Genomic DNA, 18,743 nt, shown 5'->3' with positions numbered 1-18,743 from the left:
TGGTACACCTGAATGTATCCTGATAGAATCGAAGTTGAAAACTAAAAATATTTTCTACTGAGGATACTGCAGAAAATGAAATTAGGGAGCTTCATAACAAATACCTCAAAGATGGCCACCAGAGAGAAAAGAGCCCAAATGAGGCAAAAATATCCCCCAAATGTAGCCCGAGTATAGCCCAATGACAGAAGGGTGCAAAACCACTAACTTTTTTTTTTTTCCGCATTTTTATATAGAGTAGACTTGACCCAAAGGTATTGGAGCGCTTTACATGAACATCAGTTACATTCAGTACACATTCCTTTTGGGCTATAGGCATGGGGAGATTAAGTGATTTGCCCAGAATCATAGGCTGTCGAGCTGACACCGAAACTCGAGCCTCGTTGCAAAGTTTGCAGCTCTGGCTGTAACACCACATTCTCTCCCCCAAGTGTAACATATAATCAAGTGATCAACTGGCTGAAAAAACACATCACTATAGCACATAATTTTAAAGTGTTTTGTCGCTATTTGAGAAGTCATAAAATATGTAATCATTTTCGTTTTTTTAGAGCACTAGCCATTATTTCTATGGGAACAGGACCCTCTCATTTTTATAATTTCTAAAAGAAATGCTTTAGGTATTACAGGTTTGATTAGATCAGGATGACACCAGGTGTGCCACACTTTTGTAATAAATGTAGAATGTTAGCAATCTAGCTGTTCATTAGAATACTGTAAGGAGGCAGAGGTCAGGGGCATGGACTCGGATAATTGGGGGCAGGGAGGGGTTTGCAGAGGCAACAAGATGACCATGCTGGGCAGGTGGGAGAGGCGGTGGCAGCACAACGGACCATGGAGGAAGGGGAATGGGGGACGCAGGCAACAAACCAACCATGCAGTACAGGCATGAGAGTCAGTGGCGATATAACAGACCACTGAGGGCAGAAGGGAGCGGCAGTACAACCATACATGCCAATAGACCCGATTCAGGCAGGAGACTCCTAATGTTTTTAAGCCTGAAAGGGTTGTATTTTATTTGTCTCCTGACTAAAATCTCCCCTTTTTCAATGCAAGTCAATAGGGAAAATCAATTTCCCAGCCTTTTTTTTTTCTTTCCAAAATCTCCCTCTTACCAAGTTCAAAATGTTGGCAAGTACAGTACATTGGATCACGAAGGGCAGGCGGAATGGGGTAGATGCATAGACTTGGATAACAGAGGGTATGAGGAAGATGGGCAGGGGCACCAAACTGACTTTACAGGGCAGGCGTTGGGAGTTGCAGCAGCACAGTACACTACACAGGGCAAGCGGGACTGCAATGCAGCACAAGAAACCATGGAAAGCAAAAAAGAGGGGACAGAGCCATGCACACGGACCATGAAGACAGCAAGATGACCATACTGGATAGACAGCTGCAGCATAACGGACCATGAAGGGCAGGAGGGAGATGGCAGGGGCACGACAACAGATCAGACAAGGCAGGAGGGAGGGGGTAAGGGTCTGCACATAGAAAGCAGAGGGCAGCAAGCTGACCATCGAGGACAAGCGGGATGGGCACTGGAAGCACAACACATCTTGGAGCGCAACAGTGAGAATATAATGGCGCACAACAGGCAATCAAAGGAAGGTGGGAGAGAGTCATGGTCAGCAATCTGACCGCACTTGGCAGGTAAGAGAGGCTGTGGCAGCACAGAAGACCATGGACTGCAAGCAGGAGGGTTACTGTCAGCACAATGGCCATGGTGGGCAAGAGGGGCAGGGACATGCACAAAGGACCATGGAGGACAGAAGGGAGGGGTAGGGGTTGGACACAGACAACAGAGGGCAGGCGAAGGGGCTTCCAAATGGACCATGTAGGGTAGCCAGCAGCAGCAACTGTAGCACAACAGAGCATGGAGGGCAGAAGGGAGTGACAGCAAAATGGATCATGGAGGACAGGAGAGAGGGGATAGTGGCAAGGAACTGGGACAGGCAGGGTAGAGGTGACAGGCAGCATCTGCCTGACCATGTGGTGGGAGGGGCAGTGGCAGCTCAACAGACATTCAGAGTAGATAGAATGGGGAGTGGCAGGTCTGTGGAACATGGTGGGCAAACAGGAGGGAGCAAGGGCATGCACACAGACATCAGATGGTAGTAACAGCAAGCTAAGCACAGAGGCTAGGCAGAAGGGCAATGATGGGGCACAGAATTGGGCAAAAGAATGCAGGAGTGGGCAGGGACATCAAGCTAAATGTATCGCAGTCGCAGTATATTGGACTATGCAGGGCAGGAGCCTGGTGCATGGACTTGTACAACAGACGGTAGGTAGGAGGTGGATGGGGCAGCAAGCTAACTGTTATGCGCAGGTGGAAAGGACATTAGCAGAACAACGGCCACACTGGCCTGTAATGAGGAAGCAGGGGCATGAACTTGAACAATGGATGGCAGGAGTGGGGGTGGGAGGGCAGGAGCAGCAAGCTTGGGTGGGGACAGCACAATGCCAGTCCAGGACCTGCATCCGACCCACCCCCACCCCCATGCATTGTGACAGGCATCTAACTTAATCACAACAAAAACCTTAGAAAAAAATCACTTAAAAAAAGAGGTTACAGTGATATTACAGTTAGGTTCAGATTTTACATGCACAAATGCATAGAAATTCAGCTGTTGTAGTTAGAGATATTTCAAGTAACCATAACTCGTGCCCTCACCATGCACTAATTACCAGATACTGCATCACTCATGCCATCCTCTATGACATCGATAGTATCACTGTTTGGAGTAAAATTATTGATGAGAAAACTACGCATGTTGAGGGTGCAAGCTATAGTTACCTTAGGGCACAAGTTATAGTTACCTGAAATAATTCTAACTATAACAGCTACATTTCTGTGGTTTTGTGTGTGTAAAATCTGAACCTAACCATAACGTCCATGTAACCTTTGTTTTTTAATGTTTATACATATTGTATACACACACACACACACACAGGGTTAGGGACACCAGCTAGCGACATTAAAATTAAGGTGCTGTGGGGGTGTAGCAAATCTGACTTTTCTTCATTGTCATCCCAGAATTTTTGCCCTTTTTTGGACTTTATTTTTGCTGTTTTTTTTTTTTTTAACTCGCCTCCTGTTTTGCAGGGGTAAAATGCACTAGTATTTGTGTGCCCCTTCAAACATGGTCAGAATGACTTACCCCTATCTGACAGTTAACTTACCTGTAAGTCCCTAGTATATGGCACAGGAAATACACCCAGGGCCTGGAAGTTAAATGCCTCCTGCGTACTGTAGACTCTATGATGACATGCACAGGGTTGCATGTAAAACATTGCTTCAGGTCTACCATGTATTGACTGCAACATTCTAAAAACCTACTGCCAAACCTGACAAAATAACACTTTTTGAAAACCGTGAAACCCGCTTGTAAATATTATTAAATCCTAATCTCCTACCCCCCCCTCCCCCTCCAGGTCCACAAGATAAGGTAGGGAATATGATATTTAAAAGTGGAACATGTGCAAAATTAAAGTTGTCGTGCCCCTCTTGTGCCCTGAACCCATAAGGTATTTTAACTAGCAGAGGTGTAGCATGATCCTAGAAAATGCCAAAATACATATTATGTTATGTTAAAAAGTTTGTGTAGTGCATGGCTGCTCCAGCAACAGAGCTTCCCAGAGCTAGGCTTGGACAGGATAAAAAACAGCTGCAACGAAAAGTGCACAAAAGAAGAACAGTACCCTATAAAGTTCTAATAAGAGAAAACACAGGTTTTCAGGATCTTTCTGAAGTACAGATGGTCCTCAATCATCCTAATATGAAGGGGTAGCGAGTTACAAACAGCAGAGGCCTTGGCTCTAAAGGAACAGCCCCCACCTCTTGCGAGATTGACACAAGGTAATATGGCTAAAACAAGATCCGTGAGCTGTGGCATTTTAAACCAGTTGGAGTCTTCTAATGACCTCTTTGTTGGCACCCAAATAAAGGACACTGCAATAATTCAGCAGAGAGAGAATTGCAGCTTGGACAATAGCCTGTCACGTGTTGGAGTAAAAAAGGGCGAGAATAGGTTTAAGTCTTCTCAAAAGTCCAAAACAAGTACCAGCCACCGAACTGGCCTGGGTCACGAAGGTCAGAGAATTGGCCATGATAACACCCACATTTTTTTTTTTACAGAAGGTTTGGGTGTGGGCGAACCCCAAGTGGCGTAGGTCACCAGTGGTCTCCCCAGAGATGGGTGTCTTTGTCTCTTAAAAGAACTTACGTTTTATTGGCGTTCAGACAGAGACAATTTCAGTTCATCCACTCTGCCACTGCCAATAGTCCTTTTTCAAAGTTGGCGCGATCATCTGTGGGGTTGCCTGTAAGGGAAAGTACCAGCTGCGTATCATCAGCCTAACCTATCAATAACATTCCAGTGGATTCAATGACTTGCACCAACGGTTGGACATATACACTGAACAGGATAGGGTTTAGTGAAGGGCCTTGCAGAATGCCATGCTGTAGAACATGTATGTTGAGTCAAAAGGAGGGGAAACGACCTGAAAAGATAGTTTGTATAGATAGGAGGCAAACCAAGACAGTGCTGACCCGCCTATCCCAATACTCTCTAGACGCTGTATCAAAATTTTGTGCAACAGCATGTAAAAGGCAGCGCTCAAATCAAGCAATATCAACACAGATGTGTGGCCTTTGTCTAGAGCACTACGGAGTTGTTCCGTGGCCGCAAGTAATGCAGATTCTGTACTGTGCCTTGGCCTAAAGCCATTTTGTGAGACATCTAGTATATGATTATCATCTAGATATTTCAGCAGTATAATCATGTTTTTCTGTAACCTTTGCCAGAAAAGGTAGCAGCGACATAGGGCGGAGGTTTTCTGGCTTGAAATCATCAATAGATGGCTTCTTCAAGAGAGGAATGACCTTAGCAAGTTTCCACTTACTTGGTGCCTGGGCTGAGGACAAAGATAGATTTATAACTCGTAAGCACAGTGGCAGCAGGGGGTCCGCGGGCTTGAGAAACAGGTCAGATTTTAGTGGGTCTGGAGGGAACCCTGTTTTAACTTAATGTCAGATAGTGGTCAGCTCCTCCACATCCAAAAGGGGAAGGGAGTTAAGTGCTGGAGAGGAGTTAATTTTCTCAAAAGATGTTTCATCTTCTAACTTAGCGGAGGGGATGTCCGAGGGGACCAGAGAATAGATGTCCTCTATTTTACTAAGAAAGTATTCTGCAAGCTTCTCGCAGTGTGTTGGGAGTGATAGTGGAGTGAACTGAGGGAACTGGTTTTATAAAACTATAAAGAAGTTTTAAAATGTCTTTAGAAGGGTCGAGACTATTTTTAATTTCCTCAGCAAAATGGTCAGTCTTTGTTTTAAAAATAAGTTTGAGGTAAGATTTAATATCTGCCTTATATTGAACTTTCAAAAAGGGGTCATAGCCCTTCTTTCAAGAGCGCTCCAGAATCTTACAGTGCTTGGTATCTGTGACGAGTCTCGTTGGACTAGGGAGCAGAATGTTTTTTTCCCTGCTAAAAACCTGTTTAGTAGGAATAAAATTATCTGAGGCTATGGTAAGCCTCAAATGAAAATTGTTATAAGCGGACTCTACATTAGAGTCAGACAATATACTGTTAGAACGAATAAAGTCCCCATATTTTTGGATGTCAAACTTATACCAGGGGCGTTTCTTAATTCTATCCAGACTGGATAAGCTGGTACGATGTGCCTGCAAAAGATATAGTACATACCAAAGGGAGCAAACCAGCTGTTTGAATAGAACTTAAGTTAGAAAAAACTGAGTCTGGAAGGTGAATGCATGGCTCCACCTGCTAACTGCATTAGTTGCCAAGAAGCAAGGTCCGTTAAAAGATAAGAAGCGTCACTGTCCTCAGTATCATCAAAATGAAGGTTATGATCACCTATTAGGTTAAAGTTAGCTGACTTGACCACTAGCGGGGAAATGGCTTTAGTTAACGCCTCCTGAAAACTTTAGAGGGGCCAGGAGGGTGATATATAAGAAGTCCTGACATGAAGTTATGGTTCAAACAGATTTTAAAAAGAGTGCTTTCACACTCTGGAATAGAACACAGACAGACTACAAATGTATCTATTTTATAGAGCACGGCAAGGCCACCACCTCTGCCACTAGTCTTGTTAATATTCTTCAAATAGTAACCCTGTGCTCAAATATTAACCCTGTGCAGGGGTATGGAATTCCTAAAGCCCAATGCCCAGGACAATTGTTTGGGGTCAAGAACAAGTCTGCAGATTTATTTTGTCCTTGAAACAGGTAGGCGCAACACCCTGCAGCACAAACATTTGGTTACCAATTTACAGTACCACATTACAGAGCACCAAAAGGAATTGTCTGCAGTTGAGGTAATATTTGTGTCAATATGTGAATGCTGTTTGAACTTGTGTTTTTGGTTCTTTAATACAAAGCTTTTATTATTAGGGTGAACTTTCTAAAAATATGCTGTAAGCTTGGGCTGTACTACTGACAAAGATTCCAGTAAAAAAAAAAAAGTGTACATATGTTTAGAAATATGAAGCAGCGTATAATGCTCCCGGAATGCTCTCTGATTAAATGCAAATATTTGCAGAAGGTTGAAAGCAATTTTGATGATTTTTTTTGCTTTAAAAATAAAATGTTTTTAAAAAATGTAACAAGGGAAAAAACGTTTTGCTAAACTACTGTGAAATGTTAGGCAGCATCAGCGTGATTTATTTGAAGCATCATTTAGTATAATGTCTTGATGCATGCTAGTATTTCCAAAATATATTCATGATGAAAAGTCAGTGTAACCAGCTCCAACAAGATTGTAGGAAACATTAATATAAACAAGCATTAGCAAAGCCAATAGGTCCAACATTGGTGGTCAGTCTTTAGGTTTTGTTAATGCATGCCATGTTTTCACATGGCTTTTGTAAAACTTTATAGTTGTGGAAGCTGCTGCGCCCTCATCCTTGTAACATAGTAGCAAAAATATTTTTTGGCTTCAAAAAGCACACATTGCCACAGTAGTTCTTGGCACTGACCAAAACGACTTTGTGTGCACATATGGTCCTTGTGAAAGAGCAGATTGTAATCATTGTAATGTATTGCAACAATGATTTGTACAGTGCAGACCTTGTCACGCGTGAGTGTGTCCAGGCACTGAGGAGGTACAGGTTCTGCAAGTAGTAGTAATCACAGTGAAGCCAGGTGGTAGATGGATAGAGAGAGCGAGAGATAGAATTTTAATAAAACAAAGGGTCTTGGTTAACGCCAGACCTAAGTAGGGGGGCAATTCTCAAAGAAAGTCACAAAAGTGCACATAGGGTATATGTCTTTGCATCAGTGCAGATTTGCGTATTTCAAGAATTCACAAGAATTTACATAAGTAGACCAGGAAATTGTACTCCTGGAAAATATTTTTTAAATGAACTCTAGCACAAGCAAATTTGCAGGTGTAGATTTGCTCATGCGAAAATCTGTTGAGCGTTTACAAGTTCACTTTCCCTTTAGCCACTTTTTTCCCCCAACCCTGAAAGTTTTACTTCTGACCCTTATCAGGAGTAAATTTCAAATGTTTCTCAGTATGGGAAATGATTGGCGAAGAGCTGGGGAATACTTTTTAAACATGCATGTTAGCAGGTTTGAACAGACTCAAAAGGGCATTCCAGCCCTGGAACTACTGCTTACCGCTACCAACATCCTCAGTATGTAGATCTGCGAAAAGGTGGACAAATAGAAAGCTGGTAGTATTCAAGCCCTACTATAGTATTATCCCTGGCATAATGAGAAAGGCTATTATCAGAGCACTTATATAATGATATTGCTGTCATAATTTGTTGCCGCACTACATGGCATCAAAGGGACAAGTAGATTTTTCTACAGGACTAGTAGATTCATGAAGTAACCTGTCCCATGGACAAGTAGATATTTTATTAAATTCCACACCCCTGCCGGCAGCAGCGCCAGGGCACATTCAGCTACCATGTCCTTGCATAGACAGGTTTCAGTAAGAAACAGAATGTCGGGAGAGTGGTCTTGAATGAGATCTAAAATATTAGCAAGATGTTTCACCAAGGAGAGACAATTAATACTAAACAGCTTATATTCTGTCATTTGGGGAGAGAAAGTCAGGGGTGGGGAGCTAGTGAGTTAAAAGGACACTAGGGCATAGCCACAAACCTTAAAGTTACGAGGCAGCTTCTCTGGTGCCCACTTTCCTGCATTACACTTCAGTGTTGAAGTTCTGAGAGTGCATAGTGTTGATGGAGAGTAAAGTGTCCTATGAGATTTCGAAGGGGCAGAGTCCCTGGCGCCGTTCAGGCATGGATGGGTGCTGACGGACTTGCATTAGTCACGCCTTTGGTGCGCCCGATGCACATCCGTGATGTAGCTTCCATTAAATAATGTGGCCCGCGCTGCAGCCTCCATTAAATAATGGGGAAGCTCTGAAAGGCTCCTCCAGCCCACCAGTGATTGGTTCCCCTCCAACAATCACAGCAGGGCAATTAACATCTAAAGCAATGTGGAGAAACCCTCAAAAAAGTAATGAAGTGCACATTCGGTAATTTGGAAATTCACCCAGTTCACAATTCAAATACAGTTACAAGAAACCTATAAAACAAACTTTGATCTGTAATGTTTGACAGGAAACTGCTGAAACAGTACCTTAAGGACTATTTTGTATACTTATTAAAAGTGCAATTCATTGCAGAGGTTAGCTTTATATTAATTAGGAAAAGTAACTTTTAGAAAGTTACATTTTCCCTGCCTGAAGCTCCTGGAGCCTAATTTGTATTAGCTAGCCAGCAGCTACCCAGCACGTTTTTGACCTTAATGAGATGTGAAAACTGCTCCATGTGCATAACAGTGTCTTGGGCCTGGAGACAGAATGGTAAGTAATGGTACTTTTGAACCATATCATGCCAGGACAGAGAAATGGAGTGGACCCAGGAACTTTAACTTGAAAGGAAGTCAAGAGCTCTGAACAAGTGAGAAGGGGTTTCTCCGTCTTGGATGATTTTAGGAGTGGCAGGAAGTGCTGGGCTGTCTGCAGAAGGGCAAACAGGAATGGCTGAAAAATTGGGTATGGTTGTATATGGACCTTTTATCCCATCGAGTCAGAAAACACCCCACCAACTAGCTAGTGCCAACCATTAATGTGGTATCCTAAGGCACCTTCCTAGGAGCACTTCCTCGCCCTGGCGAAGATCAGACGAAGACTGGACCTGCTGTCTGTGACCTAAGAGGAGCCCTGAAGGATTGAACTTTCTCACTCTGGCACCCACAACAAAGTGGACTTTAAGGTTCAGCTGGCTGACCTCCTGTGCCGCTACAAGGAGCAGCAGGAGGTATTTTCATTGAAGTGGCCAGTAGCAACTGGACCTTGCAGAGGGCCTCTGCTGGAGTCAGTCCTAGTTCCTAAGTATTGTCCCTGAGGTCCTGCTATCTCTAGAAGTTAAGCAGAGGAGCTGCTCCAGAAATCCTGAAGAGTTGGGACTGAAAGTTTTTTGGACTTCTAGACCCTTGAGGGGAACTTGGGGTGAATGTGTCCAATTCTGATGCAATTTAATCAGAGACAGCTTTAAGCTTGCCCTGTTGGAGTATTTTCATCATCTTAAATAAGTCAGAAACTAAAATCTATGAAGGAGCACAATTACCTGTTTGGGGAATGCAAGTGGCATGTCTGTCGGCCTGAAATCGCTCCTAGGCCATAGTCTTCCATTTCCATAGACTTTTATTGGAACTTTGTGCTTTTTGGTGCGTTTTTATTTTAAAAAAAAAAAAAAATCATATCTTCATTTCCCCGTATTGGATTTTTGTCTTGATGTCATTTTGTTTTTTAAAATGTCTCTATTTTTGCAGTCTATTTTGGGATTTCTATCATTTGGTGTTTTTACTTTATGGTTCACCCTGACAAGTTGGTGTTAGTATTTCTTGAGGTGGGCAAGCTCCCACCTCGAAAATAATAAACCACTTTCCTTCACAAGTGGAGCACACAGGCATAAAAGCAATGACAGAGAAGAGGGGAGGGAGAAACACAGCAGGGTGAGCACAATATAGAGGGGGTGGGGGAAAGCCACATGGGTGACAGTGCACCAAGGAGAGTGGCAGAGTGGGGAAAACAGCAGTATGTAACCAAAAAGTACTGCTTTAACAGCGGGCAGTGGAGGGGTCCACGCTCCAGGGGATAGAGAAACACAAGACGAGAAAGTAAAGCCCTCACAAGCTGATGTATAAAAAGTAAGCAATTGAGAGGACAATAAAGCCAACCAAAGATAAGCAATTGGCTGGGTCAAAGCTCACTGTTAACTGACAATAGGCCTTTTCACGAACAGAATGATTGTGCTGACAGCTGGGTGGAATCCTCCGTAAGTAGAGCACAATTTGCCACCACTCTTTAAGTAGAGAACAAGAGAAGGCTGAATGCCACCAAATTGAATACTTAGAATTCCTATAGCAGGTGAATGACCCCCCTCCCCGAATTGAGATGGGACCCGTAATAAGGAGATGAACCATTGCTAAGATGACATGGTTAATGGAAGTGATCTGTTCATAGTGCAATCTTCATTATTATGTGAAAATTCCCACGTTGGCAATTGTGAGATCTTGAATGTACTTAAAGCACTTTCTAGTACTCTATCCAGCAGTTGCTGCTCTCTGGGATTCCTGGGGTGGTTTGGGGGGGGGGGGGGGGAGGGGCACGGGAGGAATTAAAAAAAAATAAAAAAAAAAAACTTACCTCTGCTCCCGCACCACTCCTCTCCTTCATCCAGATGCTGTAGACACAGCCTCCCAGCCTGCCCTGCGGCCAGTTCAGACACTGTTCAAAGCAGAGTCAGGATTGGCTGGGAGTGCCCAGCCAGGGCGCTCCGAGGCAGACTGGGAGCCTGTGCAGGCTCTCTCCAGCCCAGCAACTGTGTTGATGGGCTGGAGAGAGCCATGTGCGCATGTGTATTTGGCTGGTCCCAGACAGCCGGCCAAACATACATGCACAGGTAGGGGGAGTGCATTGCACGTCACCCCTGTGGCCCCACCCCTTTCAAAGAAAAGGTTAATAAACATAGCTTAGTTTAGTCTAGTCTATAGTTTATTATCCTTTTCTTTGAAAGGTTTTGCAGCTGCAGGCTGGGGGCAATGCTCCTCCGCCCTTATTGAGGAGCCGCCCCTGCTATCCATGATTTTACATTATATAATCTATCCTCTTCTTTCGCAGCCCGGGACTGCCTATTCAACCCACATAGTAGTGACCAGGCAGAAAGTCAAATAGACACCAAAAAAAATGTCAGCGGGTTTTTAGGCCACCAGCAGCTTTGATTTCAGGGAAATTCTTTTCACTAGACTCCATCTCTGCTCAGGTCCGAATTAAACAACTGAATTTTAAAATATTATTCCTAAAGGTAAGCACTCGTGTGCATTCCAAGAAGTCTGGTCGGACTGAATTAGCATTCACTAAGAAAGGTAATAAGAAAAATTAACAAGCGTTTCTTCTTTGTATCTTGGGTTGTGAGGTTCCCTTGTACTATTACCTATTGTTTCTTTCATGACAACGGTGTGCTGCAAATGTTGTCCTTGATGACACGTCTTCCAGTGGACATCAGATGAAGCTGAATTTGTTCCCGACAGCCATGTCGCAATTCTGAATCTGCTGCATGCAATACCCTCCTTCACGCCCCCATGATTTCCCTTCTTAACATGTTTATTTTTAAAGTTTCATAACCTTTTTCGATCATATTTTTGTTTTTCTGTCCTTTATCTACCAGGCTTTTTCACATTTGTCCATTTTCAAATTGGCATTCTTTATAGAGCACGACCCCCAAAAAAACAAATAATCGTTTTACAAATTGTATCCCTCTGCACCCACATTTCATGTTCACGTTCCCATGCACTTGTGAGGTGTCAAAAATGATTGCCATAGTTGGAAGTGTATCGGATGGGTGGAAGAGTAAAGCCTTATTGGAAGGGTTGGTGGCAGGGACATCTCTACTCTTCAGAGGGTGAGGATAACATCTTCACTTAATGAGGAGCAAAGAAGGCAAGCATTTATAATTGACAGACCTGCCCACTCCGTCTGTACCAGAATGTCCTTTCCTGGATGCTCACCATGCGCAAGCTTTGTGTGGTGATGCCCAACACAGCAGGGCACTCTGTCCCAGAGCTTAAGCTGTTAGCTGACTTAGGATTTGCTCGTTTAAACAGCTGATTAGGATTGACACCCCAGGATCTGAAACTTAGGTTTACGGTCTCCAGTAGTGTCCCACAGATAATATATTTTTAACAGGTTTCTCCTTTGAGTTGTACAATGCCTCCAGAGTTGTAAATATAATGGGAAGTGACCACAGGCATTTAAAGGTGGAATTTCAGTCACTGGCCTCACCAAGACAAACTGTGATCCCCCTTAAAACCTATTTTCAAAAAAACAATAATGACTCAAATTGATGACTAGAATGTGACACTTTTGTGCAATTATCAATCTAGTAAGGCCTCCTCAATGATAGGGGAAGAGGGCTATGAAGTGGTTCAGTGGTAAAGTTAGATTATCAAGGAGGTAGTCAAGTGTTTGACTCCTGTAAATGTAAAATGCAATACCACTGTACAAAGCGTCTCTTAGTAAGTAAACATCCTTGGTTTGACCACCAATGCCAAGCTCTAAAAAGGAGTCTAAATAATGTGAGGCAAAATAAGAGGTGTCCACGGGCCACGAGGCAGAAAGAGACATATAATACTGCAAATTGAAGTATGAAACATTGTTAAAGGGAAATAAATGTGACTGCTATAAAGACAACTGGGAAGAAATTATATCTGTCTTAACGGCAAAAGATATAAAAACATTTTGGAAACATGTACAATCGGGTTGTAATGTGTTACAATATCCAATAAGGTGTATGGTCCTAGAGGATGTGTTGGTGACTCACCTAACCAACATTTATAGAGCATCATGGTATTCGAGCAGACAGGCTAAGTGTTAGTTCACTGACTATAATAATAAACTCCCCCAACCTGTCAAGAGCAGCAGGCCCAGATAACTTGCGTGCAGTTGCCTTAAAAGTAAATGCCAAAAGATATGCTCACTTTTTTTCAAAAGTATTATTTGTATAACCATTCTAGGACAGTTTCCGTTTAGCTGGAAGTTTGTCGTAATTAAACAAATGCATAAAAAGAATGATCCAGCTGATCCAAGTAATTCTTGCTTGATAAGTCTAATTGATGTCACGGCCAAGGTAGCCTTCCCTTATTTTGAGGTGTGGACAGAGTGTAATGGTTTGGTCCCACTCAAGCCTTCTGCTTGAGTGGGACCAAACCATTACGCTTCAAACCAGAGCTCCACAATAGTTCACTGCTTTAGTCTATGGGCAATGAGTCAGAAGGTAATGGAAACTGTAGGCACCTTATTTTGTTGCTTTGTAGATTTTCGTTCAGCTAACGATTTAGTATATTGTAAAACCCTGTGGTCCAAATTGAGAGATATGGGTAATCTGTATTATGTCTCGAGGATAATCCAAGAATTGTATTGGGATACTTGGACACAAGTGGAACTGGATTTAAAAAGTTCATTATTCATGAAAATAGATTTAGAGAATGACTTGAGGCAGGATTGTGTGCTGGTCACAAAATTATTTTCCTTATGTCTCGCTGACCTGCCACAATCCTTAAAGAAATCCTAGGCCTTCACCCCAAAAATTGGGGGGAAGGGCAACACATATAACTTTCTTTTTTTATGATGATGCCCTGGCAATTGTTGAGCTGACACAGGAGGGGCTTCAAAGGAAACTTGGGTTGCTTAAAAAGTATTGTGTAATATGTGATGTAATTATTATAATTATGGATAAAACAAAAACAGTCAAATTTGGTAAGAATTCAGAGCCCTTTATCTGGAGACTGGGCGATATGCCAGTTGAGGTTGCCACTTTAAATGTATTTTAGGGATGTTACTTAATGAGAAATTGAGTTGCTCACTGCATTTGGAGATGGGGGACACCTGACATCCTCGATTGGGGGGGTTAATATTTAAGAAAGCTTGTGGGGTTCCCTCACTTTCCCCAGTGCTCACCGCATACAGGGCAGTGGTGTCTTCACAATGTCTGTATGGGACAGAAGTTTTATGCCTAAGTTCCAACCCAACATCGGAAAAGATTGAAGGTAAATGTTTAAAGAAACTGCTAGGGTTACTTACTTAATGGAGCAATAACCCTGAGAGTATAACCTGATTTGTAGGACTGGAATTTCATGGCTTGCAAAGCAACTTAAAAGTTTTGGGGATAAACTTTACAATGTGAATGGTCCCAAAATGTCAAACCTTTGTGCGATGGAAATCTGCAATAGTGAATTGTCTTGGGCACGAAAGGTTAGAAGACACACTGATGAAAATAGCAAGCAGCCTAAATATTGAGAACTAGAATGTGCTGGTGCCTCCGCTTTTTAAAAAAAAATAATTAAAAGAAATGTGTGATAGGGAACCAGGGCTTAACGATCTACATTATTTAGCAAGGAAGAATTTGGCAAGTAATACGTTGGAACCCTGGCAGTCAAACTGAGCTCACCTTTATCTGTCTTCTGTACCTAATTCCCTCCTTCCTAGGCTTTTAGTGAATTTTTGTCTAGGTTTTAAGTTTCTTGTATTAAAAAAAAAAGTAGATTTCAGGGGCTAGGGGAAACGTATGACAAGTTTAATATACATTTATTATTTGATAGTCTACATTTTTTAGGGGTTAGATGCTTAATCTTAAAAACGATTTACTAAGTATAATATGCTTCACCGTAGGGATATAATCTTGAGTCTCCTAAATATGGGTTTTTTGACATAGCTCATGCTCGGAGAGGATTTTTTAAGTTTATTCTTGATTAAAGATTGTTATTTTAGCTTTTTAAACGTTTTAACAATAGTGTAATGCTCTATGTATTGGTTTTACATACTAAGGTTTAAATAAATAGATGTTACTAGTACCAAAGCATACACAAAGAGGTGTGAGGTTTCTGCAGGTGGCTGTGATCAAGAAAGACACAAATCTGGGCCTCATCTAAAGAGAACCCTTCACCTAGCACAAAGACTCTGCAGTCCAACCCACCCCGTCATCTACTAAAGGGCAATGCTTCAGGAAGTTTAATCAATGCACCCTTGCTCACAAAGTCTTCATATATTTTCTGAAATTCACCTCAGTGTCTGGAACTCTACTCTCCAGGCTACGCAATGCAGGCAATACACTTCTGCTATCTGTGGAAGCTGCCCTTGCTCTCCACCTTGTGCCATGCGACAAACAGGGGTTTCCAAAATGCATCCCATTTTGTGTTTATAAATGATGCTGCGGGCCAAACTAGAGAAAGAACCTGACAGGATATCCACTCCAGCATTTGTGGAAATCTTCTCAATGTATCCATTCTTTACCCATTTATTTTCTCACATTGTTATGATCTTAAGGCTATGGGTGCCTTTGAACACAGCCTACCCTCTTGATATTTTTGTATGTGTTTAGACTCTACCTTATGCTTCGAACCTTTGAGTGGATCAGCTGACCTTGACAGAGCAGTAATCAGAGGCAGCCTAGCAGGGGACAAACTGTTCGCCTGATTGAGTGGTCTATAAAAAGAACCGAATATACCCTTATCTTTTAATGCAAATTTTCTTTCTTTATACTGTCTTGCATTTGCATGCCATCTCAAAAATCATCCTCTATGTTTCTAAGTCAGCATGAAAAACTAACCCTTACTCAAAAATTCAGATTATTGGCTCTCTCTTTCTCCTTTCAAATGGCCCTCTCTTTCTGTTCCATCATCTGCGTGCCTCCTCGCTCCGAGCACAAACTTCTCAAAGTCAGACATGTTTGCCCTTATCTCTGTGATAGTATATCAGAAAACTGCCCACACTTATCTAAGCTCACAACCTCTCCTTCTTTTAAAGTCATACCCATGCATCCTAAAAACATCTAATTTCACAAGCTCACCTAGTAGGCCCACTTTCTATATGAATTAACATAGCCACCGACACTAATGATCTTATTAAATGTACTACAATGTAAGAGTGATGAATGCATAGAATGATTTGCTTGTGCAAACCAGACCGATACCAATAACTAACATTAACCAAAACCATTAGACTACCATTTCACCTTGGGTTATAGAGCAGTGACCTGCCCAGACATTAAGCGCTTTAACGCCGTGTCAAGGACAGAAGCACTAGATAAAATAATTTTAATACAATATGGACTCACATCACGTTAATTTCGAGAAAGGCTTGCCATTTTTTAATGTTTTAAGCTTCTGCCAGGGCCGGGACATACCTGTGTAAGACGTTATATAACGTCACACATATTCAATTTTAATATTTATGTTCTGTTTTTGTTTACTTTAATTATCAGTCTGGTAACATTAGGTGCTTTCTTTTGTTTTACTGTTTAAAGTATGCACTGATAAAGGAGAAAACAATCCCAGCTTAGGTGATGTTAATTTTTTTTTAACCGGCTGGAACAGTCATGCCGCCCTAATTTTGAGGCAAGATAAAGGGGATGTGAAAAATTGGGGCACTCGGTAGTGCCGCAGGGAGGCCCCGGATGCACGTATCTATACTTTCTAGAAATGAATTGTCTGTCAGCACCTTCGTGTATCCAGTCACAAATGAAAGACTACGTAATAGTCTGACAGTCTCCTCTCAGGTAACAGAGGACGCCTTGGAGAAGACTGACGAACAACCCACCGATTTATCTGCCCATTCAGTTTTCCACTTCTGTTAGTAGTACGAGCTGTCGGTCTCTATACAAAGGCGGGGCAACGAGCCTAAAGTATTTTAGCGAGCTTTGAAATCCTGGTGCACAGATCATTTCGGATAATGCACTGAAGTCTGACGAACTCCCTATATCCTCCTCCATACCTAGAACTGAAGCCCCGGTCCGACTGTAGGCCGCAGCCACACAGCAGTCTCCGGGGTGGTCGTAGAGGTTCCTTCAGCTCCGTTCCTAGAACCCCTATGCCTCGGGCCCTGCACCGGGCTAGTACAGAGAGGCAGCGCCGAGCAGCGCAAGCCGCCATGATCCACCAACTGATCTGATCATGCGCGAAAACTGGAACTCCACTCATCATAGACATGGAAGAAAGCCTGGTCAAAATATGAGAACACTCACAGCAGGGACAATGACAGATAAAACACGAGATAAGTTACTACAGTCGGAAACAGGCTTGAAACTACCAACCGGTTCGCAGGCATTTATAAGCAACAGATCGTGGACTTTAAAGGAGGCAAAGCTCAATTTTTTATCCGCCGTAGACAAATTCAAACATTGAAAAAACACTCCGCGTAAAGTTTCAAAATCAAATCAAGGATTTGCACAACTATAATGGTGAAGTAGTTACATCACTAGGTGACAAGTGTGAGCAGATCATTGCGCTTTCGGTCTTTTATATAGCTATTAGTCGGCGGGATCAGTCTACAAACCGATAACGCGCTCACACAACGTAGTGAACACACAGTAGAACGCTCCTGGTGGTGGCTTATATGGAGCCATACAGGAATACCGGACATCGGTAGCCATGGAGATAGAGGACAGACACGCGTGCGTCGCGTCATTTCAAGGAGGCAGGCTGCCATCTTGGAAATGGCGATTTACAGTTTGTTGGACCACAATCAGGAAACAGAAACGAGGAACTGCTCGAACGGAAGCAAGAGTAGGAGCCGCACCGGAGCAGTCGTGCTAACAGTGTAAGGTGATACCTACTACGATCTTCCTACTGATTAGAACGACCCTGCGTACCCAGTTACCTCTTGACCGCCCAAGATGGCGCGCGCCACGGCCCCTCATCTATGTCTATGCATCACAGAGCAGTAGCCCCCCGCCCCCGCCGTTTGTTTGTTACCCCTCCGCCCCCAGCCCGGTCGCTGATGGCGCAGGAACTACAGCGAGTCCGTATCTCTGCCGAAGAGCTAAGGGACATCCTGGCGGCCTCTGGGCGAGGTGAGAGGGCAGAGATCACCGGGGGACAGCAGGACCCACTTACGGACAGAGGAGAACATCATTATAGGGACAACACTCAAGTAACAGAGACAGTTACCCAATAAACGTAGAGGACTGTAAAAACAAAATAGCAACACCTGTTACCTTAACTCTGACAGCCCTCCATTCCTAGGATAGCGACACACCCTTTTAGAACGGCGCCTTAATAAGAAGCAATGAAAACATTTTTAGAAGCGTGACTCCGATTTATTATTTCTATTAATTACATCAAAATATTTATAAGGTGTAGGCCTAGCTGTAAGGTGAAGAAAATCAACACCGCTTTAATTACATGAACGTCGTTCTTAATCCCTAGCAGGATAGTCTTCTTCTTTGATTCAACAGTTTCCTGCAGGGATGCTCTCCCTTGTTTCTTTGCATGGATCCTTCCTCATTTCCACTCTCGGGAACCTGCTCTCCTAATTTCCCTTCATGGATTATGGCACCATTGCCTACTTACCGATATTAATCAGTGCCGTCAAAGATTTTTGGAGCCCCAGGCAAGACCGATTTTAGGGCCCTTGTGCGGTTTAATTGTGAATTGATTACCCATTTTAAGCTACTTCAAGCCCTCACGATGATACATGTTAATTAATTATGTGCTAAACTTTCGGAACTGGGGACATTCGAAAACAGCTAAAAGTCCAAACTACCTGGCACCTTCTAGACCAGAATCACCAAAATAAATCATCAGGAGGCATAATAAAGCTGATCCTTTTGTGCTTAGGCGTACATTGTTTGTCTTTAGCAACAAAGATGGAATTCAGTGTCAAACAAGCCTCTTCCTCTGTGAAAGACACAGTAAATGTAC

General features: G+C 42.9%; 2 protein-coding genes across 3 annotated transcripts in view; one reads left to right on the top strand and one right to left on the bottom strand.

Annotated features, from left to right (window-relative positions):
* POLDIP2 (DNA polymerase delta interacting protein 2) overlaps positions 1–17,008 on the bottom strand; it is a 200,970-nt gene extending 183,962 nt beyond the window's left edge. The window contains exon 1 of the mRNA XM_069226155.1: positions 16,816–17,008. Coding sequence (XP_069082256.1) covers positions 16,816–16,973 — 158 coding nt within the window. The 5' untranslated portion in view covers positions 16,974–17,008. The remainder of the gene's footprint in view (positions 1–16,815) is intronic.
* A 512-nt stretch (positions 17,009–17,520) lies between these two features.
* The window catches only part of SMG6 (SMG6 nonsense mediated mRNA decay factor), an 890,340-nt gene continuing 889,117 nt past the window's right edge, over positions 17,521–18,743 (top strand). Inside the window, exon 1 of one of the 2 annotated variants that reach the window (XM_069226152.1) lies at positions 17,521–17,640. Coding sequence is in view for 1 of the 2 variants with exons in the window: in XM_069226151.1 (XP_069082252.1) it covers positions 17,821–17,893 (73 nt within the window). In the remaining variant the exon portion in view is untranslated. Of the gene's footprint in view, positions 17,641–17,758; positions 17,894–18,743 lie in introns of those variants that run through there. The other variant, XM_069226151.1, reaches the window with a different exon arrangement.

This window comes from Pleurodeles waltl, chromosome 3_1 (assembly GCF_031143425.1).
Source record: "Pleurodeles waltl isolate 20211129_DDA chromosome 3_1, aPleWal1.hap1.20221129, whole genome shotgun sequence".
Taxonomy (NCBI): Eukaryota; Metazoa; Chordata; class Amphibia; order Caudata; family Salamandridae; genus Pleurodeles; species Pleurodeles waltl.
Note: the sequence above shows the minus strand (reverse complement) of the source record. Positions and strands in the feature narration are given on the sequence as shown.